At 38.3% G+C, this 18,202-nt stretch overlaps 4 protein-coding genes and 3 non-coding genes across 8 annotated transcripts; 6 read left to right on the top strand and 1 right to left on the bottom strand.

Annotated features, from left to right (window-relative positions):
• The first annotated feature begins 224 nt into the window (after positions 1 to 224).
• On the top strand, positions 225 to 1,614 carry LOC120013772 (geranylgeranyl pyrophosphate synthase, chloroplastic-like). Its single transcript, XM_038865703.1, has one exon. The coding sequence runs from the start codon at positions 272 to 274 to the stop codon at positions 1,496 to 1,498; it is 1,227 nt and encodes a 408-aa protein (XP_038721631.1). The 5' UTR covers positions 225 to 271; the 3' UTR covers positions 1,499 to 1,614.
• Positions 1,615 to 2,690: 1,076 nt separating this feature from the next.
• Positions 2,691 to 6,598, top strand: LOC120013701 (oxygen-evolving enhancer protein 1, chloroplastic-like). Its single transcript, XM_038865593.1, has 3 exons — positions 2,691 to 2,897; positions 3,003 to 4,855; positions 5,680 to 6,598. Exons 2-3 carry the CDS (start codon positions 4,370 to 4,372, stop codon positions 6,439 to 6,441), a joined length of 1,248 nt encoding a protein of 415 aa, XP_038721521.1. The 5' UTR covers positions 2,691 to 2,897; positions 3,003 to 4,369; the 3' UTR covers positions 6,442 to 6,598.
• LOC120013961 lies at positions 2,987 to 3,070 on the top strand. The gene has a single exon (XR_005471503.1). It is a non-coding gene; the product is annotated as a small nucleolar RNA SNOR75 (small nucleolar RNA).
• On the top strand, positions 3,195 to 3,279 carry LOC120013962. The gene has a single exon (XR_005471504.1). It is a non-coding gene; the product is annotated as a small nucleolar RNA SNOR75 (small nucleolar RNA).
• On the top strand, positions 3,409 to 3,480 carry LOC120013999. The gene has a single exon (XR_005471532.1). It is a non-coding gene; the product is annotated as a small nucleolar RNA Z105 (small nucleolar RNA).
• A 786-nt stretch (positions 6,599 to 7,384) lies between the features above and the next one.
• On the bottom strand, positions 7,385 to 9,328 carry LOC120013252 (E3 ubiquitin-protein ligase RNF185-like). Of its 2 annotated transcripts, none has more exons than XM_038865002.1 (2): positions 9,186 to 9,328; positions 7,385 to 8,227 (listed from the first exon to the last, which is right to left on the bottom strand). In XM_038865002.1, the coding sequence occupies exon 2, from the start codon at positions 8,206 to 8,208 to the stop codon at positions 7,537 to 7,539; it is 672 nt and encodes a 223-aa protein (XP_038720930.1). In that variant the 5' UTR covers positions 8,209 to 8,227; positions 9,186 to 9,328; the 3' UTR covers positions 7,385 to 7,536. The 2 variants fall into 2 exon arrangements, with proteins under 2 accessions (XP_038720930.1, XP_038720932.1); XM_038865004.1 differs by lacking the exon at positions 9,186 to 9,328 and adding an exon at positions 8,996 to 9,135.
• A 3,363-nt stretch (positions 9,329 to 12,691) lies between these two features.
• On the top strand, positions 12,692 to 13,900 carry LOC120013546 (elongation of fatty acids protein 3-like). The gene has a single exon (XM_038865381.1). The coding sequence runs from the start codon at positions 12,869 to 12,871 to the stop codon at positions 13,754 to 13,756; it is 888 nt and encodes a 295-aa protein (XP_038721309.1). The 5' UTR covers positions 12,692 to 12,868; the 3' UTR covers positions 13,757 to 13,900.
• The last annotated feature ends 4,302 nt before the right edge of the window (positions 13,901 to 18,202 follow it).

Raw genomic sequence — 18,202 nt, 5'->3', positions numbered from 1 at the left:
AGCCAAAGCACACTCCTAGCCGAACTCAAGTGCACCACAAGCATGCAAATACTCAGTTACAATTTACAAACACAATAGCACTATTCCAAACCACGTGCATCAAATGTATCAACGGCTTGTTTAGCTTGAAAAATTGTAGAAAAGCTTGTTTGACTTTTTTTGAAAAGGAGGGGTGCTTACCCTTCAGCTATAAAGCTTCTCATTCCTTCACCTTCATACACCACTTCTCTCCCTTGAAGTTAAACCCTAGCTACCTAGCTACTATCGATACATGGCCTCTTCACTTGCCAAAAACCTCATCTTTTATGGTCGAAGATTATCTTCACATCTTTATCTAAACGAAAAAAACATCACTACCCAGTTGGAATTCATGGTGATTCAGTTCGGATACTACATCACAATGAAGCTGGAGCGAGTCAACAAGGCCCTTGATAAACTATTACCTTTGAGACTCCATCGAAAATTGCTAGCAATTGCTTTAAGCATGCTTATGCAAGTACTAATTTTCCTTCTCAACCTTACTCTCACGTTTATTTTTGCTGAATCTTGGATTTCAAAATTAGAACCCAAGAAAATCATCAGTTCCGAGTTGGAAAGCAACAGCTCTCGCATGTTTCAGCTCAAAGAGTACATGAAATGCAAGGCGGAGAGAGTGAACAAGGCGCTGGTTGAAATATTACCAGAGAAGGGAAGCTCTCAAAAAATTTGCGATGCAATGGCATACTCTCTTCTTGCAGATGGAAAGCGCATACGCCCAATGCTTTGTATTGCCTCGTGTGAATTAGTAGGTGGAGATGAATCATCCGCGATGCCAATGGCATGTGCAATGGAGATTATTCACACCGCGTCGTTGATTATTGATGATCTTCCTTGTATGGATGACGATGATCTAAGGCGAGGGAATCCCTCGAACCACAAAAAGTACGGTGAAAGTGCTGCGATTCTTACTAGTAATGCACTGTCCTGCCTTGCTTTTGAGCACATATTGTCAAAGACAGAAAATATTTCCCAGCACCGTATGGTTCCAGCCATTTCTGAGCTTGTTTCAGCGGTCGGCTTGGATGGACTCGTATTAGGTCAGTTTTGGGATCTTGACTGTGAAGGAAAACAAGTGACTTTGGAGCAACTAAAAAATATTCATGTGCTCAAAACTGGTAGGCTTTTAGAGGCCTCTGTTGTTTGCGGAGCGATAATTGGAGGAGCCAGCGCAAGCGAGGTAGATAAACTTCAAAAATATGCAAACTGTATTGGATTATTGTTTCAAGTGGTAGATGATATTCTGGATGAGACCCAGACCGCAGAAAAGTTGGGGAAGACTGCTGGCAAGGATTTGGCGAGCGACAAGGCGACGTTCCCGAAGCTGATGGGCATCGACGGTGCCAAGAATTATGCCAGGGAGTTGGTTGATCAAGCCGTTCAAGAGCTTGCTCATTTTGATGCTGCGAGGGCTGCTCCGCTGAAACATTTAGCTCATTTCATTCTTAACCGTCCGTGGTAGTATTGGGACCGAAATGCATCAATAAAGTATGCCAGGCCGTCGACCAAATTAGCAAAATCTGAGAGAAGATGCAATAACCAGAAGTTTTCTCTCACATTGCCATGGTATTTAGCTTATCGGCATTCGGCAAACACCCCTGGACGACAGATTTACCAACTGTTTATTGGCATGTTATCATTTACTCTTTGCAATCATGTTTTATTGTCAAATAAAAATAATGAGAATATGGAAGATTGAGACCAAGCGATTTGAGATCATTCGACCAGTAGAGTCATAGTCGACGTCCATGCAACCATCAATCGACCTAAGGTGCCGCAATTGATATCAGTTGACACGAAAGTATTCTCAACCGCTGAAGTATTTCTTTTATATAAATGCATACTAATAATGTGCATGTGATGCGAGTCCTATAAGTATTTGTGTATGGCTCCATATTAAAAAAAAATACAAGTATATGTATACATGTATATATATATGTATGTATGTATGTATATGGTGTATATATGAGTTTCTCTTCACTTACCAACTAATTAATATATTAAAAAACATGACTACTCTTGTTTGTTTCTATACATTTTCTTTAAGAAAAAAAATTGACAGCGGCCAGCATTTGATCAGAAATGTGTTTTTCCCACTACCTATTCAAAAAAATTGACGATTCACACTGATTGATTTAAAAAATCAAGCATGCGTTTCTTGACTGTATACAGGTGTCTTTAAAAAAAAAAAAAAAAAAAAAACCTTTATAGTTTTTCCTCATGAATATGAATGGATCAAAGAGAATTTATAAGACATTAGGTGAGAAGGAACAAAAAGCTGCCCCATTAATTTAAAGAGTTGGATAGTTGGGCGGTATAGGATAAATTTATGTAAAAAAATATATATATTCGACCACCACGTCCAGTTGTATTCTTTTGTCATGACTTGTAGCCTCATCGAGTTGAGGAATTTCCTATAATGAAAACAACCGCAAACCTCGAGAACATAGACACGTTGTCGAACTTCATAAATCCTGTGTTCTTCTCTTTCTTTCTTTCTTTCTTTTTGATTACTTCTCTATATTGTTTTATAACTTGTAATTGTATGTGAAGAACCTGTTTTGCAACACGTTGAATAATTTCTCAACTACCTATGGTCTAATGGACGGGTCTTTATGTAGAAAAGGATAGTATTTTGAAAGCCCAGAGCATTTGAATAAAGCACTTTGGTCCGGCCCACTCTAATGTTTGACCTTCAGGTTAGAGATGGCATATTTGTAATTTTATTGAGACAAAAGAAACCATAACATAACCCTAAAACGCAGCGCCCAGCATTCTTGATCGCCTACTTAGCTTCAGAACCACCATCCACATCAGATGATTGAAAGACCTCGGGTGCTTCTGCGAAAACGCTAGATTCTGTGTGTTTCTGTTGCCTTTTGTTGCGTTCTCTTGTTTTGATTTGTGATTAGGATGTATTGATTGTATGAATTGAAATTGTGGGGATATTTCTCTGTGACGAACAGAAACGATGACGAGTCCGATTATCCATTCTTTCAATCGTGACGACAATCGAGGCATTTGTCTGAGAGAACTCTATTTCCTTAATACCCTCAATATATTTTTATCTGGGTTTATTTATTTTTCTGAAGAACAAAGTAGTATCCTTTGATTTGTGAATTTGGAGTATTTATATAGATGGTAATGGTGTTGGGGTTTCTCTGTGATGATCAAACAAAGATGACGAGTCTGAAATTCCATTCTTTCAATGTGATGACAAATCGAGGCATTTGTCTGAGAGAGAACTCCATCACCCCTGTTATCTGAATCTGAATGCATTCTGTTTTATTTTGATTTTTTTGGTACTTAATTGTGTTGATTTTGTTTTTATATTTTTCTAGCATTGGATTCAAATTCAGCCATTTGAAACTGGCGTAATGATGATGAAATATTCAACTCTCAAATGTCTCAGATGATGAATTGAATACCTCCTACTCATTCTGAATGCCTGGTTTTTAAATCTTTTACATGATGTTTGGCTTTAAATCTTTCATCGTTTTGCGGTTTTGATTTCATCTTTTGACATGTTGAAAGAATCAGGTCAGGTCACCCTGTGTTTGCCTAGGGTTTGATCATGCAGTGATGATGAGAAAGTGTTGCAAATAGGTGTGATCATGCAGTGATGATAAGAAAGTGTTGCAATTTTTTTTGAATAAGAGAAATTTAGATTGATTTTAAATTTGTCAAGCACTCTTTTATCTGCTATCCGACTTCCTCCCTCTCCCGCTTCCTCTAGTAACAGTGTGTTTGTGGATGTGATATTGAAATAGGATTCCTTGTTTGTGTTTAGTATGTTTAGTGTGGAAGCTTGGAACTATATGTAAATTTCAAGATGTCAGGTCAAGCAACCAGAGCTTTGAAGAGTCCGTCGGAGATGTGTATACCATGTCCAAGCGGGATGTATGATTTTACTTGGAAGTCTTTGAAGCAAAGGAGTCGGACTTTGTCAATTTTTATCTTGAAGTTTGTAATGCAATGGTGGATTGGTTGTGAATTGTTTTGTTCTGTCATCTTTTTAGTTAAAGTATTGTACTGCCGTAGAAATTCTTATACTTAATAATATTGTGTTTGTCCAAAACTATTAATCGAATTCGGTTGGTGTTTATATCTAGCCAAATAAAGCTGCTGGGTTGAGATACCGTTTCAAGTGCTTTTGTGTTCTGTCTAATCTCATTCTTGTAAGTTCAGTTTCCCGTCCACTCGAGTCGGGTGTTACCATAACCTCTTTATGAACCTTCAGCAAGACCTTCACTTACACATGCTTTTATTGATATGGCCGGCAACCCATAGTATTAAGGCTCTGTGAAGCAGAGGCTTCAAAGATCAAACTGGAATGGCCCACATTATCAACTCTAATTGCATAAAGTGTCTATGTCACAATTCGGAACTTGCCACATGGCAACCCATAATACCATTGGCATCACCTTCAATGGGAGAAAAAAGCCTCATCCTATCCCTTATCCTACTAACGCTTGCCGCGCCACCTCCTACCCAAGACTCTTCTGTTTCTTTCTTAAACGTTCTCTCCCTCTCTCTCAACTTAGTCACAACTAGGGAGATAGAGGGAGATGTAACAATGGCAGCCTCACTACAAGCAGCAGCCACACTCATGCAACCCACCAAGTTGGGGGTTCCATCAAGAAGCAGCGTCCAACTCAGGTCCTCCCACAGCTTCTTGTCTAAGGCTTTTGGTGTGGAATCTTGTGGTGGTAGGTTTACTTGCTCTCTCCAAACTGACTTCAAGGAATTGGCTCAAAAGTGTGTTGATGCTACCAAGATTGCTGGATTCGTTCTTGCCACCTCTGCTCTTGTTGCCTCGGTAAGCTCTTCTCTACTTGTCATTCAGATTACTACTTCTGACTGTTTATGAGATAAGCAGAGCAATAAAGGGAATGAAACTATGTGCCTTTTGATTTAGTATAGGAATTGTATCAATGATCAGGGTCCTACACTCCTACCGATTGTTCCTTGCATATAGATATAGCCAGGACAAATATTAATTTCTTGGGATCTTGTGCCATGAATCAGTACCGAATTTAAATTTATTTATGTGGACGATGTAGGGTTTTAGTGATGTAGAACTAGTGATTCAAGTTAATTACATGCAAACCAACTATAGTAGGATCAAAAAGTCGTGTCGCCAGAATGATTCGACATGGTTGTCAAATTCCACTGTTTTGGACATTTTCATAATTTTGCGTTTTGTGCCTTTCCTTTCATTTAGGGTTATAGCCGCCCAACGCTCATTATCTTTTGCTTTGAAGAAATTAATCAAAACTTGAGAGTGTTTCCTCTCTATCTTGTGGATTCCAGTGCCGGTGTTTTAAGTTAGACGTTGGTTTAGCATTAATCATTAGTTTCTGACTGCGATAGTTAGTAGAGATAAACTTACTACTTGCAATTTTATTATCTTTAGCAAATTCTATTGACCGTCAGTCTGTCATCAAGATACCTTTCCATCAATTACAATTTTCATACTGTAATGCTGGTAGATCTAGCAATTGGCAAATAACTCTCTAGGTCATAGAGTTTGGCAGGGAGGAAACAAGCAATTGCATGAACTGGGTGTTGGACTATTTGTGGTGTTGGTGCCCATTGGATTTTACTTGTAAATTTAAAGGATGATTGTCTTTTTCATTGCAGGGAGCAAATGCAGAAGGGGTGGCAAAGAGGCTAACTTATGATGAAATCCAGAGCAAGACATACATGGAAGTTAAGGGAACTGGAACTGCCAACCAGTGCCCAACAGTCGAAGGCGGAGTCGACTCATTCGCCTTCAAGCCAGGAAAATACGAGGCCAAGAAGTTCTGCCTAGAACCCACATCATTCACTGTAAAAGCCGAGGGAGTGAACAAGAATGCCCCACCAGACTTCCAAAAGACCAAGCTCATGACCCGCCTAACCTACACCCTTGATGAAATCGAGGGTCCTTTCGAGGTTTCTTCCGATGGAACTCTCAAGTTTGAGGAGAAAGATGGCATTGACTACGCTGCTGTGACCGTACAGCTACCCGGCGGTGAGCGTGCGCCGTTCCTTTTCACAATCAAGCAGCTGGTGGCATCTGGCAAGCCAGATAGCTTTGGAGGAGAGTATCTTGTGCCGTCCTACCGTGGTTCTTCTTTCTTGGACCCAAAGGGACGTGGTGGTTCGACCGGATATGACAATGCAGTTGCATTGCCTGCCGGAGGCAGAGGAGATGAGGAGGAGCTGACCAAGGAAAACATCAAGAATACTTCCTCTTCAACAGGAAAAATCACTCTTAGTGTGACTAACAGCAAGCCAGAGACCGGAGAGGTGATTGGGGTTTTTGAGAGCCTGCAGCCATCAGACACTGATTTGGGAGCTAAGGTTCCAAAGGATGTAAAGATCCAGGGTGTCTGGTATGCCCAGCTTGACAAGCAGTAAGAGTGAACGTATTTTTGTTTCCTTTCGTTGATCAAATTTTGTTTTTGTTGCCAAAACTTAATTCCTGTGACTCATTGAGAATCACCAACGTTGTTGTCTTCTGTGTATATCATTGTGGCTTCTTGCAATATTGTTTTCAAGCCTTGGAAAAGTTTCATTTGTTGGCAATTCTCAAGTCCCATAATACTAGAGCAGATCAAGTATAATCCTACTCTGGATCCAGCCCAAATTTCCCGATAAAACCGGCTGGTTCAATTCATTTTTGACCGAAACGATTCAACTTGATATTTTAGGTTGGTTCAATTCGTTTTTGATCGGCTCAGTTCGACTTGATATTTTAGGTTGAATCGTATTGGTGAGTAGGACTCTCCACGATAGGTTATCAATCATTTTTTTTTTCATTTTTTGACATAAATTTAACCGATCAATCAATCAATTATTGTCAGTTTTTTCTGTCATTTCCTAGGAAGTAAGCCCGTGTTATCGGCCCAACTCAATTAGAAACGATTCAACACATAAAAGTAATGTCGTATTGTATTGATGAATACCCACCCCGGCCCATAAGGCCCAAGGTAGAACTACAACCCAGAAAACCGGCTTACTAGGTGAGGGTGCCTTGGATCCTTATAAACTAGAGTTGGTAGCCTTATTTTTTCGATGTGGGATACTCATCAAACCACGCCCCTTGGACAGCCGACGTCCACGGCGGCTACGCTCGCCTGACGGCTCCACTCGCCCTTCAAACGGTAACCCTTTCCCGGACAGCAGCCCTCTCCGCAAACGCGACTCTCTCAATGAAAGCACCAATGATGAATACCCACCCCGGCCCATAAGGCCCAAGGTAGAACTACAACCCAAAAAACCGGCTTACTAGGTGAGGGTGCCTTGGATCCTTATAAACTAGAGTTGGTAGCCCCATTTTTTCGATGTGGGATACTCATCATGTATGAACAACTCTCTCAATACATCAGACTATGCCACCAAAGAGGTAATTGTATTTAAAGACACAAACAGAGAACTAAAAAGTAGACAACAGATTCTATTAGAGCATAAGTAAAACTTTAAATTGAAATGGCATCCTGATTCACGTCCCATTTACCAGCAAAGGAGAGCAAGAATCGCTAAGAAACCAATCAAGAGAAGAAGATTCTTCAAAACTGTATCCACCTGCTGCCCTCTACTTGTTGGCTGAGGATATCCATGCAAATGGCCACCATGGAAGGTGTTAAATCCATAAGGAAAACCTGAAGTTGTTCCATACACAGTCGCATCCGAGAACCCCTGAAACTGGAAATTGAATAAAGACGGAAAGAGCGAGAGACCCCCGAAAGCAGTGGCAAGAGTGAAGTTACCAATCATTGGAACAAAACCCCCCATCAATCCAAAACCATGATTAGGTAACTGATTTGTTTCCGGGGGAGGAGCTGTTTCTGGCCTTTGTTCAGCCGGGCGATTAAAAATGTTAATGCCAGGATAAGATTTTGATCGCGGGTCAGTCTGAGTTTTCCCCCGGCCATACAGAGGCACCAATTTTTCCTCTTGTACTAGCGCCTTACAGACCGGACACTCTTGGGAATGCGAGTGATGATGTAGCCATCTGTATAAACATGGCCAACAATAGAGGTGACCGCAAAGGGTCACAATTGGATCCTGCGCCAATTCGAAGCAGATATTGCATTCAAAATCACCAGGATCATTGGCAGTGTTTCCTGAGTAAGGTGCGGTTTGTGATGGAAAGCTTGTTGATTCCCCAAATTCACTCACCATCTCCTGACCTTCAACCTACCTGTAATCACCAAGAACATCAGATGAATAAATCGGAGACAGACCATAGATTACATGATCTTTACTTAAAACATAGCAAACATTTTAACATTGGCCACAAAAAAGGCAAGTTACTTATACTAAGCCTGCATCAACTTCCTACCAGGCTACCAGTGAGGCTAAAGTTCTTTTTTGTTTTTTTTGCAGTGATAGATACAATCAGTTGGAGAATAGCCCTAAAATCAAACTGAACCTTTTCAGATACCCATTTCTTCCAACCTCGACGAAACGGCCCCATAAATGTTTGACATTTTCTATCCAAACTCTAACTTGTAATGAACAAAGATTCTAATCCTCTGTCATGGGCCTAACTACGCACTAGAAAACCGGTTTACTAGTGATAGGTTTGCCCAATCTTATATAGTGCACAGCCTTCCCCCACTTAACCGATGTGGGACTCTGACAAACCCCACCCCTTCAAGACCAACGCCCACGTTGGTCGAGCACCATGGCGGCCTGCACTCTGTGGGCCGACAAGCGGGGTTTGGCTTCGATACCATTTGTCATGGGCCTAACTATGCACTAGAAAACCGGCTTACTAGTGATAGGTTTGCCCAATCTTATATAGTGCACAGCCTTCCCCCACTTAACCGATGTGGGACTCTGACATCCTCCATCGGAAGAATCCAACAAATAATATGGAATCTTGACATCAAACAGTTCAGTGTCAAGATTCAAAAGCCAGAATATTTCATAACAATCATCTAAGAAACTAAGTTGCACAAATTACCCTAAATGGAATCAAACGGGAATACCAAAACCCACGAATTGTTCAATCCAAATCTCACCAACCAAAACCACAAAACCCTCCAATACCAGATCGTATCAGAAAGAAAACAATGAACTGCATAAACAACCCAGTTCAGCACCCATCCAATCGACATAAATTAAATCAGAATAAATGCAAGATCGATACTAACCGCTAGATCGATCGACTTATTGACGATACTGCAAGATTGAAAGACTGAAAGAGAGAGGAGCCGACACTGAGAGTTTGAGACGGTCAGATGAGTCCAAAGTCCAAACACACAAATATTATTGTGAGATAACCAACTTGCACGTGGAAGTTTCGGGGGACTTGAGAAGATTCGTTGTATCTTGTCTTTACTACTGACTTCATCGTACGGTTTACGTTCTCCTAGAGTTGTTGATCCGACAGCTCTAGTTGATTCGATGTCGTTAGGATTGAGTAATGCTCTCCAGGAAAATATGGGCTGGGCCAATTGGGTCGAAATCAATATTAGTCGACTAGTTAAAGAAGCCCGTCCACGTCCTGGGCAAACTGTCATCAACACAAGCCCACAGCCTAAGAAACCACTCCACTGGCCCACGGCCTTAAACTAAAACGTCTGACGCTTGTAGCCCAGTCACATGCACCATCGCTTATAAAATATCAAAGTCCACTCCACTTTGGCGAGATTCAATTTCAGAGGCATTAATTGCTACAAGCGCAAAGCTTTCATAAATTGGACTGGGCCTACGTCTACAGTCAATAAATTGGACTGGGCCTACGTCACGTGCACCATCGCCTATAAATATCAAAGTCCACTCCACTTTTGGGAGATTCAATATTAATTGCTCAACATGAACGCTCCTACCAATAATTCGAATTGGACTGGGCCTAACTCATAAGATGTGTAAGCACTAAGGAGTGCCCATAAATTTTATAATATAGTTTTGTCTATTTCTCAATAACTTCAATTTTAATACATTTTTAAAAATAAATAAATTAGAAAATCACGTGCAATAATAGCTCAAGTATATGCATAATAATAATTCTTTTGGTTTGAGCTTAAATATTGTTTTAAGTAAATGATTACTCGAATGCAATAATTGTCCTCTAGAAAAGTGTCCTTATAAACGTGGACAATTATGTCAATTAAACACGATTTCTTTTCTTTTCTTTTTCTTTCTAAATTATTGGATGTAAAGTATGACACGTAATTTTTTTTAAAAGATCCAACAATCAAAATCTTACATATTTTATATTTATTATTTTAAAAAATATTTTATACTTGAAAAATAAGTGAATATTGTATTGTATTTTCTCTTAGAATAGAAGTGTATCCCAATCCTTCATTTACATACTTTAATTTCAAGTCACTGTGTTGGTCAATCAGCACAAAATTAAAGGGAATGCTTTTTTATTCTTTGCATAATGTACATGTTGTACCTTTTTAATATAATTGCATGAATAACTTTTGCATGCACTTTCATTTTCATATGCACCCAACTGATCATAATCTCGACATCAAAAAGACAAATCAGATCAGTCAGGAAAAAGAAGGAAAAAAAAAGTAGTGTTAGAATTTGAAAATGGTTGATGCACATGTAACTTTTACTGTGTACAAATGATATGTATGCTGCAATTGGAGCAATATCAACTAAATAAATATAATGACTCCTTTGCTTTATGTTTTGGAGGACCGACGGTACTGTCAATATATTTATATTCTGCAAATTGCAAGATTAAATTATGATGCCATCTGTTGTTGATGCTTTTTGCATTCAAATTTATTGTCCGCTCTCGGTATCTCTATGTGCATTCTTATCCCCCTCAAGGATTTATGTTAGAAAAATTTCAAGCTTCTCCAACTCGAATGCATAATCTCTTTAGTTTGGAAAAATTAAATATCCAAATAACTTGTTAGACTAGATGGTTACTTTGATACTCACTCTCCCGGAGTAAAGAGGTTACGACTTCGAATGGGGGAGTCGAGATAATTTCTTGAAATAAAATCTTGAGAAGGAGGGTGGAAATGCTCATAAAGGTATTTCGAAACGGACAATATCTTTTGATGAAAAAAATACGTCCACACCATCGTTGTATTAATTATGATTAACTTAAAAAAAGCCATTTTACATAATCATCTGGTCAAAACTACATATAACATATGTGCATGGTGAGATTAATTATGAATTCACAAAACTGTAATTGCGGTTGTCACCATCATGGGCATAGTTGCCCTACTTTTGATATATATTTTTATAAAACTTTCATTTAAAAGGCTGACAATGAGGGGGTGCCAACACTCGTTCTTATGATTGTGAATTTAGTTAATTAAAGTTACATCCCACGTTAATCATGATTAACATTTTTTATGAACTTCTTTTGATTTTGTTCTCTTTCGTGAACAAATTTTTGGGGGATTGATGGTATGAACGTGAAGTTTCATGTAACAATGTTTTGGTGGCTGAAGCTCTCAGCTATCAATAAAATCAATTTTTTAAACCGAGGATTTTCATTTCAATATGCCCACCTAATAAATGCGCCTATGCATCAACTCTAAACTCAAACTATCAACTATTAACCAAGATCGCTTTACGCTGACGACATGTAAAATTAAATCAAAACTCGTGCCGAGAGAACAAAACCGAAGCCTCACTCCCATATTTATAATGAATTACTACTATCAACTTTACCATCTCAATCTCAATGAAATCACAAGCTTTGAGAGAATTAGTACGTATAACACAACCAAATAACACAATCCTAAATACTATTTATCTAACTAGTTCACCGAATTTGATCACTATCTTAATTCACAAGCATGACAACATATGTAGTATATACAATCTTTATACAAACAAGCTCGGCAACTTAATTACACAATTTACACCACGCGTAAATACTATTTGAGACTCAAAGTCACTTTATTTTATTACAATTTTTCCGGTCAAAGGAAAAAAAAGTTTTTGACTCATTAAAATGTTTATGATATACGGACACCCTTTGTTTTGACGTGGTATCTATTAGTTTACTAATGTTTTTCAAAATTACAATCCAAACAGGATAAGACAACACACACCCATGAATATTTTATCATAGACAAAAAATCAAGTGGTAGAAGGAACTTATCTACTATTGTTAATTTAACTAATATTTGACGATTCAATTTCATAAGACCCGTTTTAGCCTCCGGTCATCCGCCACGCCACGTCATTACAGTTTAACTTTCACCAGAAAATAATGTCTTCATTTTTGCTCCAAATGTTGTCAACATATTATAAGTCTTATTGACCATGAAATATAATTAATTTATCATGTTTGACAAAACTTACAAGCTAGATGCAAAGCTCACCAACTTACTTGGCTCATATTTGTTTAACTCAACAATTAAGATAAGTAAGACATCGATTATTGAGATTTTTATCATTTTCTTGTAAAATCTTGATTCCATGAACTTTGTCCCACTTTCTGGCTTCTATCCGCATGAGCTTTGACTCAGTCTCACTTGTCATCAGAAAGGTGTAGACTATTATAACAATTCGAGATTTATGCCCACTTAGTTTTTTGATTTTCAGTCAAGTGGACAAAGATTCACACAAGCTAATACTATTGTACTATATGTAATAGCACGTACGTGTGACCAACAAATATCTTCCACACGTGCAAGTATAACATATTTACAAACTCTTCAGAGTTCAGACTCACCAGTCCTTCACGTCCCCTAATAATCAAACCCCGCCGTCCTGCCATTCTCCCTCCAAACTTGGACTCAAGACAACATTTCATCCAAAACTCAACTATCTATAACCGCCACCGCCACCGCCACGGTGGTTTCTCTACCGTCTGACCAATCGTCTACTGATCCATCAAACGATGTTTCTTACTCGTTGGACCCCAGCCCAGATCCTAACATACTACCTATCGGAGCACCCAGCTATCGTCGGGTTCCGGTGGAGCCACACCCAATCATGGGGCTCCACGTGGTCATTCCTCTTCACCGCTATAGCATTCTATCTGGCTCTATCAATTTTTCTCCACCTCGTACTTTCTCTCATCGTCCGACGTGGCAGACCCGTCCCGCTGGGTCCCATCCCCGCTCTCCACAGCCTCTCCGTTGCCTTGATCTCCGCCACAATTTTCGCTGGCATCCTCCTCTCCTCCGCAGCCGAGATCCACGAAACCCGATGGTTCTGGCGCCGCTCAAAAACCCCTTTTCAATGGTTCCTCTGTTTTCCACTCGGGACCCGCCCGTCGGGTCGGGTCTTCTTCTGGTCCTACATATATTACCTCTCTCGATTCGTCCACATGGGTCGCACATTCTTCGTCATCCTACGACGCCGTAGACTCGCTTATTTCCAGCTCTTCAACACTTCAATTTTGACCTTCATGTGCTTCTTGTGGCTCGAATTCTCTCAATCTTTTCAAGTTCTCGCAATCTTGTTTGCCACTCTAGTATACTCTGTCGTTTACGGGTACCGATTTTGGACCGCGATCGGATTGCCCTGTTCGTGCTATCCGTTTGTGGTGAATTGTCAGATGGTGCTTTTGTGTTGTAATTTGGTTTGTCATGTTGGGGTGCTTTTGCTGCACTTTTTGAAAGGTGGGTGTAATGGGATTGGAGCTTGGTTGTTCAATTCAGTGCTTAATGGAGCAATTCTGTTGTTGTTCTTAAATTTCTACTTGAAGATGCATTTGGGGAAGAAGAAGATGATGATGAAAGAAGAAACGGTGATAGAAAGAGTGAAAGAGAAAGGAATTTGACTTGTTTTCTACCATTTGAACTGTAAATTACTATAACGATACTCTGTTTTTGTGCCATTTAGATTAATTAAGTTGGTTGTTCAAACATAAGCAAACATTTTTAAAATAAACAGAGAGATTTATATCAAGAGGAGCAATAATACTCACACTCCTTTATAAATTGGGTTCGGATAATAATTTATAATTTATAGTGTACTGTCTATTAAATATTAATTACCATACCTGATTTATTTATTATCTATTGATGACATAGATGGTGACGTGGCATCTTAGTCCCCGTTTTGAAATAGGGGAAATGATTTGAACCCTAGTCATCAATATGATAAACACTAACCTTACCACTTTAACTAGTGGCTTGAATGTCATCTTAGGCTCCATTGGTATTGCTTATTATAGAATATATGTTCTTGATTTATACTAGATTAGATGTTGTTTAATGCTCTGTTGAAGTGTTTGGTGTGAAATTGAATCTAGACACATAGGATAAGTTGTCAATTTACCAATAAAGATATTGAGATAAGTAAAATTAGGGTTGTACAAAATTACCAAACCGATGGATAACAAAATTTCGGTCTGTTTTTTCAAAAAAAATGCATATTTTTTAATAGAACTGATCGATAATTGAAATAACTGCTGTCAGTTCGATCAAATTTGTGTGAAAAAACGACTGTTTATACTCTTGAGTAAAATATAACTAAACCCAAGGTTAATTATGCTGGACAAGTATATCCGTTGTTTAGTATACCTACCGATGGCGAATATGCTTGGACCGAAGAAATTATGTGGGGCCAACTTAGTTGTGAAATCAATAACAATAAAGGTGTTACAGTGACTGAATGGTTTTTGCCCCCATCACCTTGATTGATGAGAAATTCTATCACCCCAATATATATTTGGTAAGACCAATACAGTTGAAGGCCGAAATTACAACTCCCAATTCAAACAATGAAGGTGGATGAACTGGTGAAGATAAATGAGCAAGTCCCAAAACTTTGGTAAACGAACTATGGGACGCTTTGCCACGCACGAATTTCGATTTGAACTTATTTATCGTTAATGTGGAGCTGATTGGATTGACGACTCGAGTTTAAAGTTAACTCAACTGTCTAATTGACATGTCGGGTTGGAGAATTCTTGATGACCAAAAAAATTAAGACTTTCCCTACACGAATTTTGACTTAGTCTTAATTGTCATTAACATGGAGCAAACTAAGTTGATGGCTCGAATTTAGAGCTGGTTCAGTTTTTCAATGGACATATTATTGAATTAGAAAATTCTCGATTACCCACAAAAGTAAAAATTCTTGCACTAAAAGACAATGCGTTTTAATTATAGATATCCAATCTGTTTTGAATTTAGTAACTTCTATTGCAGGGTGGTCAACCGGTAAATATCGTGGAGTGGGATCAAGTCAAGTTCACTAACCCACATAAAAAACAAAGTGTGACCAAAATAATCATTTACTTGGACCTTCAGGGCACAGCGTGGAAAATAAATGTCAAGTCAGACTAGTCCTTTTACCATTTATTAGTGGTCTACCTGTCTGCCTATTGGTGGTCAAGAACAACCTTATATAATCAAAGTAAGCTCCCATCACTCCACTTGTGTCGTAGATGTCATGTTTGATATCAGCTCGGGTTAGGTGGGCTTGGAGTGTATTGTATTCTACTTCATTTGGGCATATTGATTTGTTTGGGCCCAAGAGAAAGGCCCAAAAGGCAAGTGGATTTCGCTTTCATCCTGTTTACTTACTGGGCCGATCACGTTGGTTGTGGATATTAAGTCTTTGCAAGGCCCATAAGAGCAACTCCAACCCTATACCCCATAATGAGGGACGTATCTTCAATCTCGACTTGTATACAGAAACATCATATTCGAGTCATTCCACGACGCAGAAAAAGTCCATTAATCCTCAACTAATTAGAAAAGGCAAGAATAAACTCGAGCTTAAAATTTCCGAGAAATTATAGGAGAGCAAGATCACTTACACGTTTCCGACCGAAAGATCTGCAACATCTCGACTTAAAACTGGCAACAAAAGTCCTTCCAATTTGTTCTTGAGTTAACTTGGAAGGAACCTGCCTGCTCTCCATAAAATCTTCCACCGTAATAAAGCTTCAGATCATACGAGTGTAAGAATTTGTTTTAGATTTTTCAAACATCAGAAATATAAACAAAAAGTAAAATGAAGAAAACACACAAGAATACATGAGTGGAATGGGAAAGAAAGCCCATGTAACCTGGAATTCTAAGGATTTCTTACTCAGCAAGTTTAACTCAAGAACAAATTGAAGATATAAGTATGGCGTTTGTTATAGAAGGAGCATCCAGTAGGATGATTTCATAAGCAACAAGGTTCTCAGTCATAGCAGCATTTGAACGGACTGCTGAAAGAGCTATCACAAAAACTTGATGGTCAAATCCAATAACAAGTCATGCCAGAGTAACGAAAATACATATACCACAGCAATAATTAAACAATAGATACCTTTCCGGCAAAAAGAATCATTAACAGATAAGACCAAAGTATAGTCAAACAGTACTCAGAAAAGTAAATCCACTAAACAAAAATCACGTTGGATATCAGAGTTATAGTTACATTATGCTACAGCAAGTAGAGCAACTAAATTGCATTAGAGCCCAGACAAAGCCACAACAGTAGGATTTTAGAGTATTCCTCAGAAGAAAAGGCACAACCTACACTGAAGGCATACTAATCATTCTGAATGGAAGACTGATCAATCATATACTTAGGATAAGAGAACAAACAAGGTACCAAGATAATTTATGTTGCTGAAAACGAGTATTAAACAAAAGAGTATTCATAAGATATTTCAATATAAAGCTAGAGTTACCTAAAATTACATCTTACACAAAAACTTTAGAAGACAATAAGGATACACCCAACTTCCTCAGAAATTAGGATCTTCATCTTGTATTTCGTTAACACCTTCACTCCTTCACCCATCTTTAGTTCATTACCACATGAATTAACTTGTGATCCATCACAACATAATCAATTAGCTACTGAAAGGCCCATAAGATTAGCCGCGTAAACTATCCCATCTTGGATTGTATACTGAATTTCTGTTTTGAGATGGAAATTTTAATAGGATTTGATTGATTTCAAAGGAGTGACACAAAAACCCTAGCAATGGCTACTTACACTTGAAGTCAGCAAGACGCAACTAAAATATAATGAAACTGAATAACGAGAAGAATCAGAAGAGGAGGTGGAAGGAAACATCGACCATCGCTGCAATAATTGTTGCTGGTAAAAAGGCCAAATCAGGGCTTGCAAACATAAACGTTCCAACCACATCGAAATTGAAGAAAAGGGAAGAAGAGACGGATGGAGAACGAAGATCAGAGAGAAGGTGGAATTAGGAGTCCTGAAAATTGCAAGGAGAGAAAATGAAATAAAGACGGTAGTTTTAGGAAACAACAATTGACCGTTGTCTTGTTAATTCAAAAAAGCAATCAAAGGCGCATTTAATTGGGCCTCAACGTTTTCCCTGCGCACGTCATTTGGAGGCCCGTTGTATTATTTTCAAAAATGACAGATGTGTGTTTTTTTTTTAAATACCATTGAAGAATATATTTCTCATTAAAATCAAATCTTAAGCACGTATATATTTAACCCAATCGATTATCAACCGAGTTACCTCTGTTGATTAGATGTGTATTATTTTGTATAGTGAATTCAATGATATTATTTTTATCTAAATAAAAATCAAATTTATCACAACAATCAACACATCAAAATTTTGTAACTTATATTCGATTGTCTATAATTGTCATGTATTTTTATATAAAATTTTATTTTTCTTTCTAACGAAAAAATACTATTAGATTCGCTATACAAAATACTACATATTTATGATTTTTTAAAACACCATATCATGGCATAGTACACTCGTCCTCCCAAAATCCATTCTTTAAATAAGCATAAATTTGTGTTTTATGTCAAGACAAACGAGCCTTGGCTCATTTACATTAAGCCATGGGGATCATTCCTGTAATTGTTGATTTATTGTTTAATTTCTTATAGTACCCATATTGAAACTACCTGATTTTCTCAAGAATTCTTTGAAGTTTCTTAATATGTTGCTAATAATAAAAAGATTCTCAATTAACTTTTTTTTGGCTTTGATTTCTTACAAATTTTAGTCTTTATTTTTTTAAATTAGTACGATTTTCTATTGCATTGAAAACTACTTTTTGTTCTGCCACCGAAGCTCCCGCCAAAACATAATTTTCTACCGCGATCAAAGTCCAAGCCTCCTCACATTGTATCCGTTTATAACGTTTTTAGGCATGCTCTCTCACTGACTTGATGGTCGAAATTTCTTTGACCGATAATCCACAGGTGTCAAGAGTTGTATGCCTACCATATTTTCTTCATTTTTTGCAAAAATTCCTAGTGGAATACATCAAACTCTCTT

This window comes from Tripterygium wilfordii, chromosome 13 (genome assembly GCF_013401445.1).
Source record: "Tripterygium wilfordii isolate XIE 37 chromosome 13, ASM1340144v1, whole genome shotgun sequence".
NCBI classification, from domain to species: domain Eukaryota; kingdom Viridiplantae; phylum Streptophyta; class Magnoliopsida; order Celastrales; family Celastraceae; genus Tripterygium; species Tripterygium wilfordii.
This window is presented reverse-complemented; position numbering and strand designations above follow the sequence as displayed.

Coding starts and splice junctions, on each gene's coding strand:
- LOC120013546 (XM_038865381.1), top strand. CDS start 12,869: ATGTTTCTTACTCGTTGGACCCCAGCCCAGATCCTAACATACTACCTA.
- LOC120013772 (XM_038865703.1), top strand. CDS start 272: ATGGCCTCTTCACTTGCCAAAAACCTCATCTTTTATGGTCGAAGATTA.
- LOC120013252 (XM_038865002.1), bottom strand. CDS start 8,208: ATGGTGAGTGAATTTGGGGAATCAACAAGCTTTCCATCACAAACCGCA.
- LOC120013701 (XM_038865593.1), top strand. CDS start 4,370: ATGGCCCACATTATCAACTCTAATTGCATAAAGTGTCTATGTCACAAT. Junction 4,856..5,679: donor CCTCTGCTCTTGTTGCCTCG/GTAAGCTCTTCT, acceptor TTTTCATTGCAG/GGAGCAAATGCAGAAGGGGT.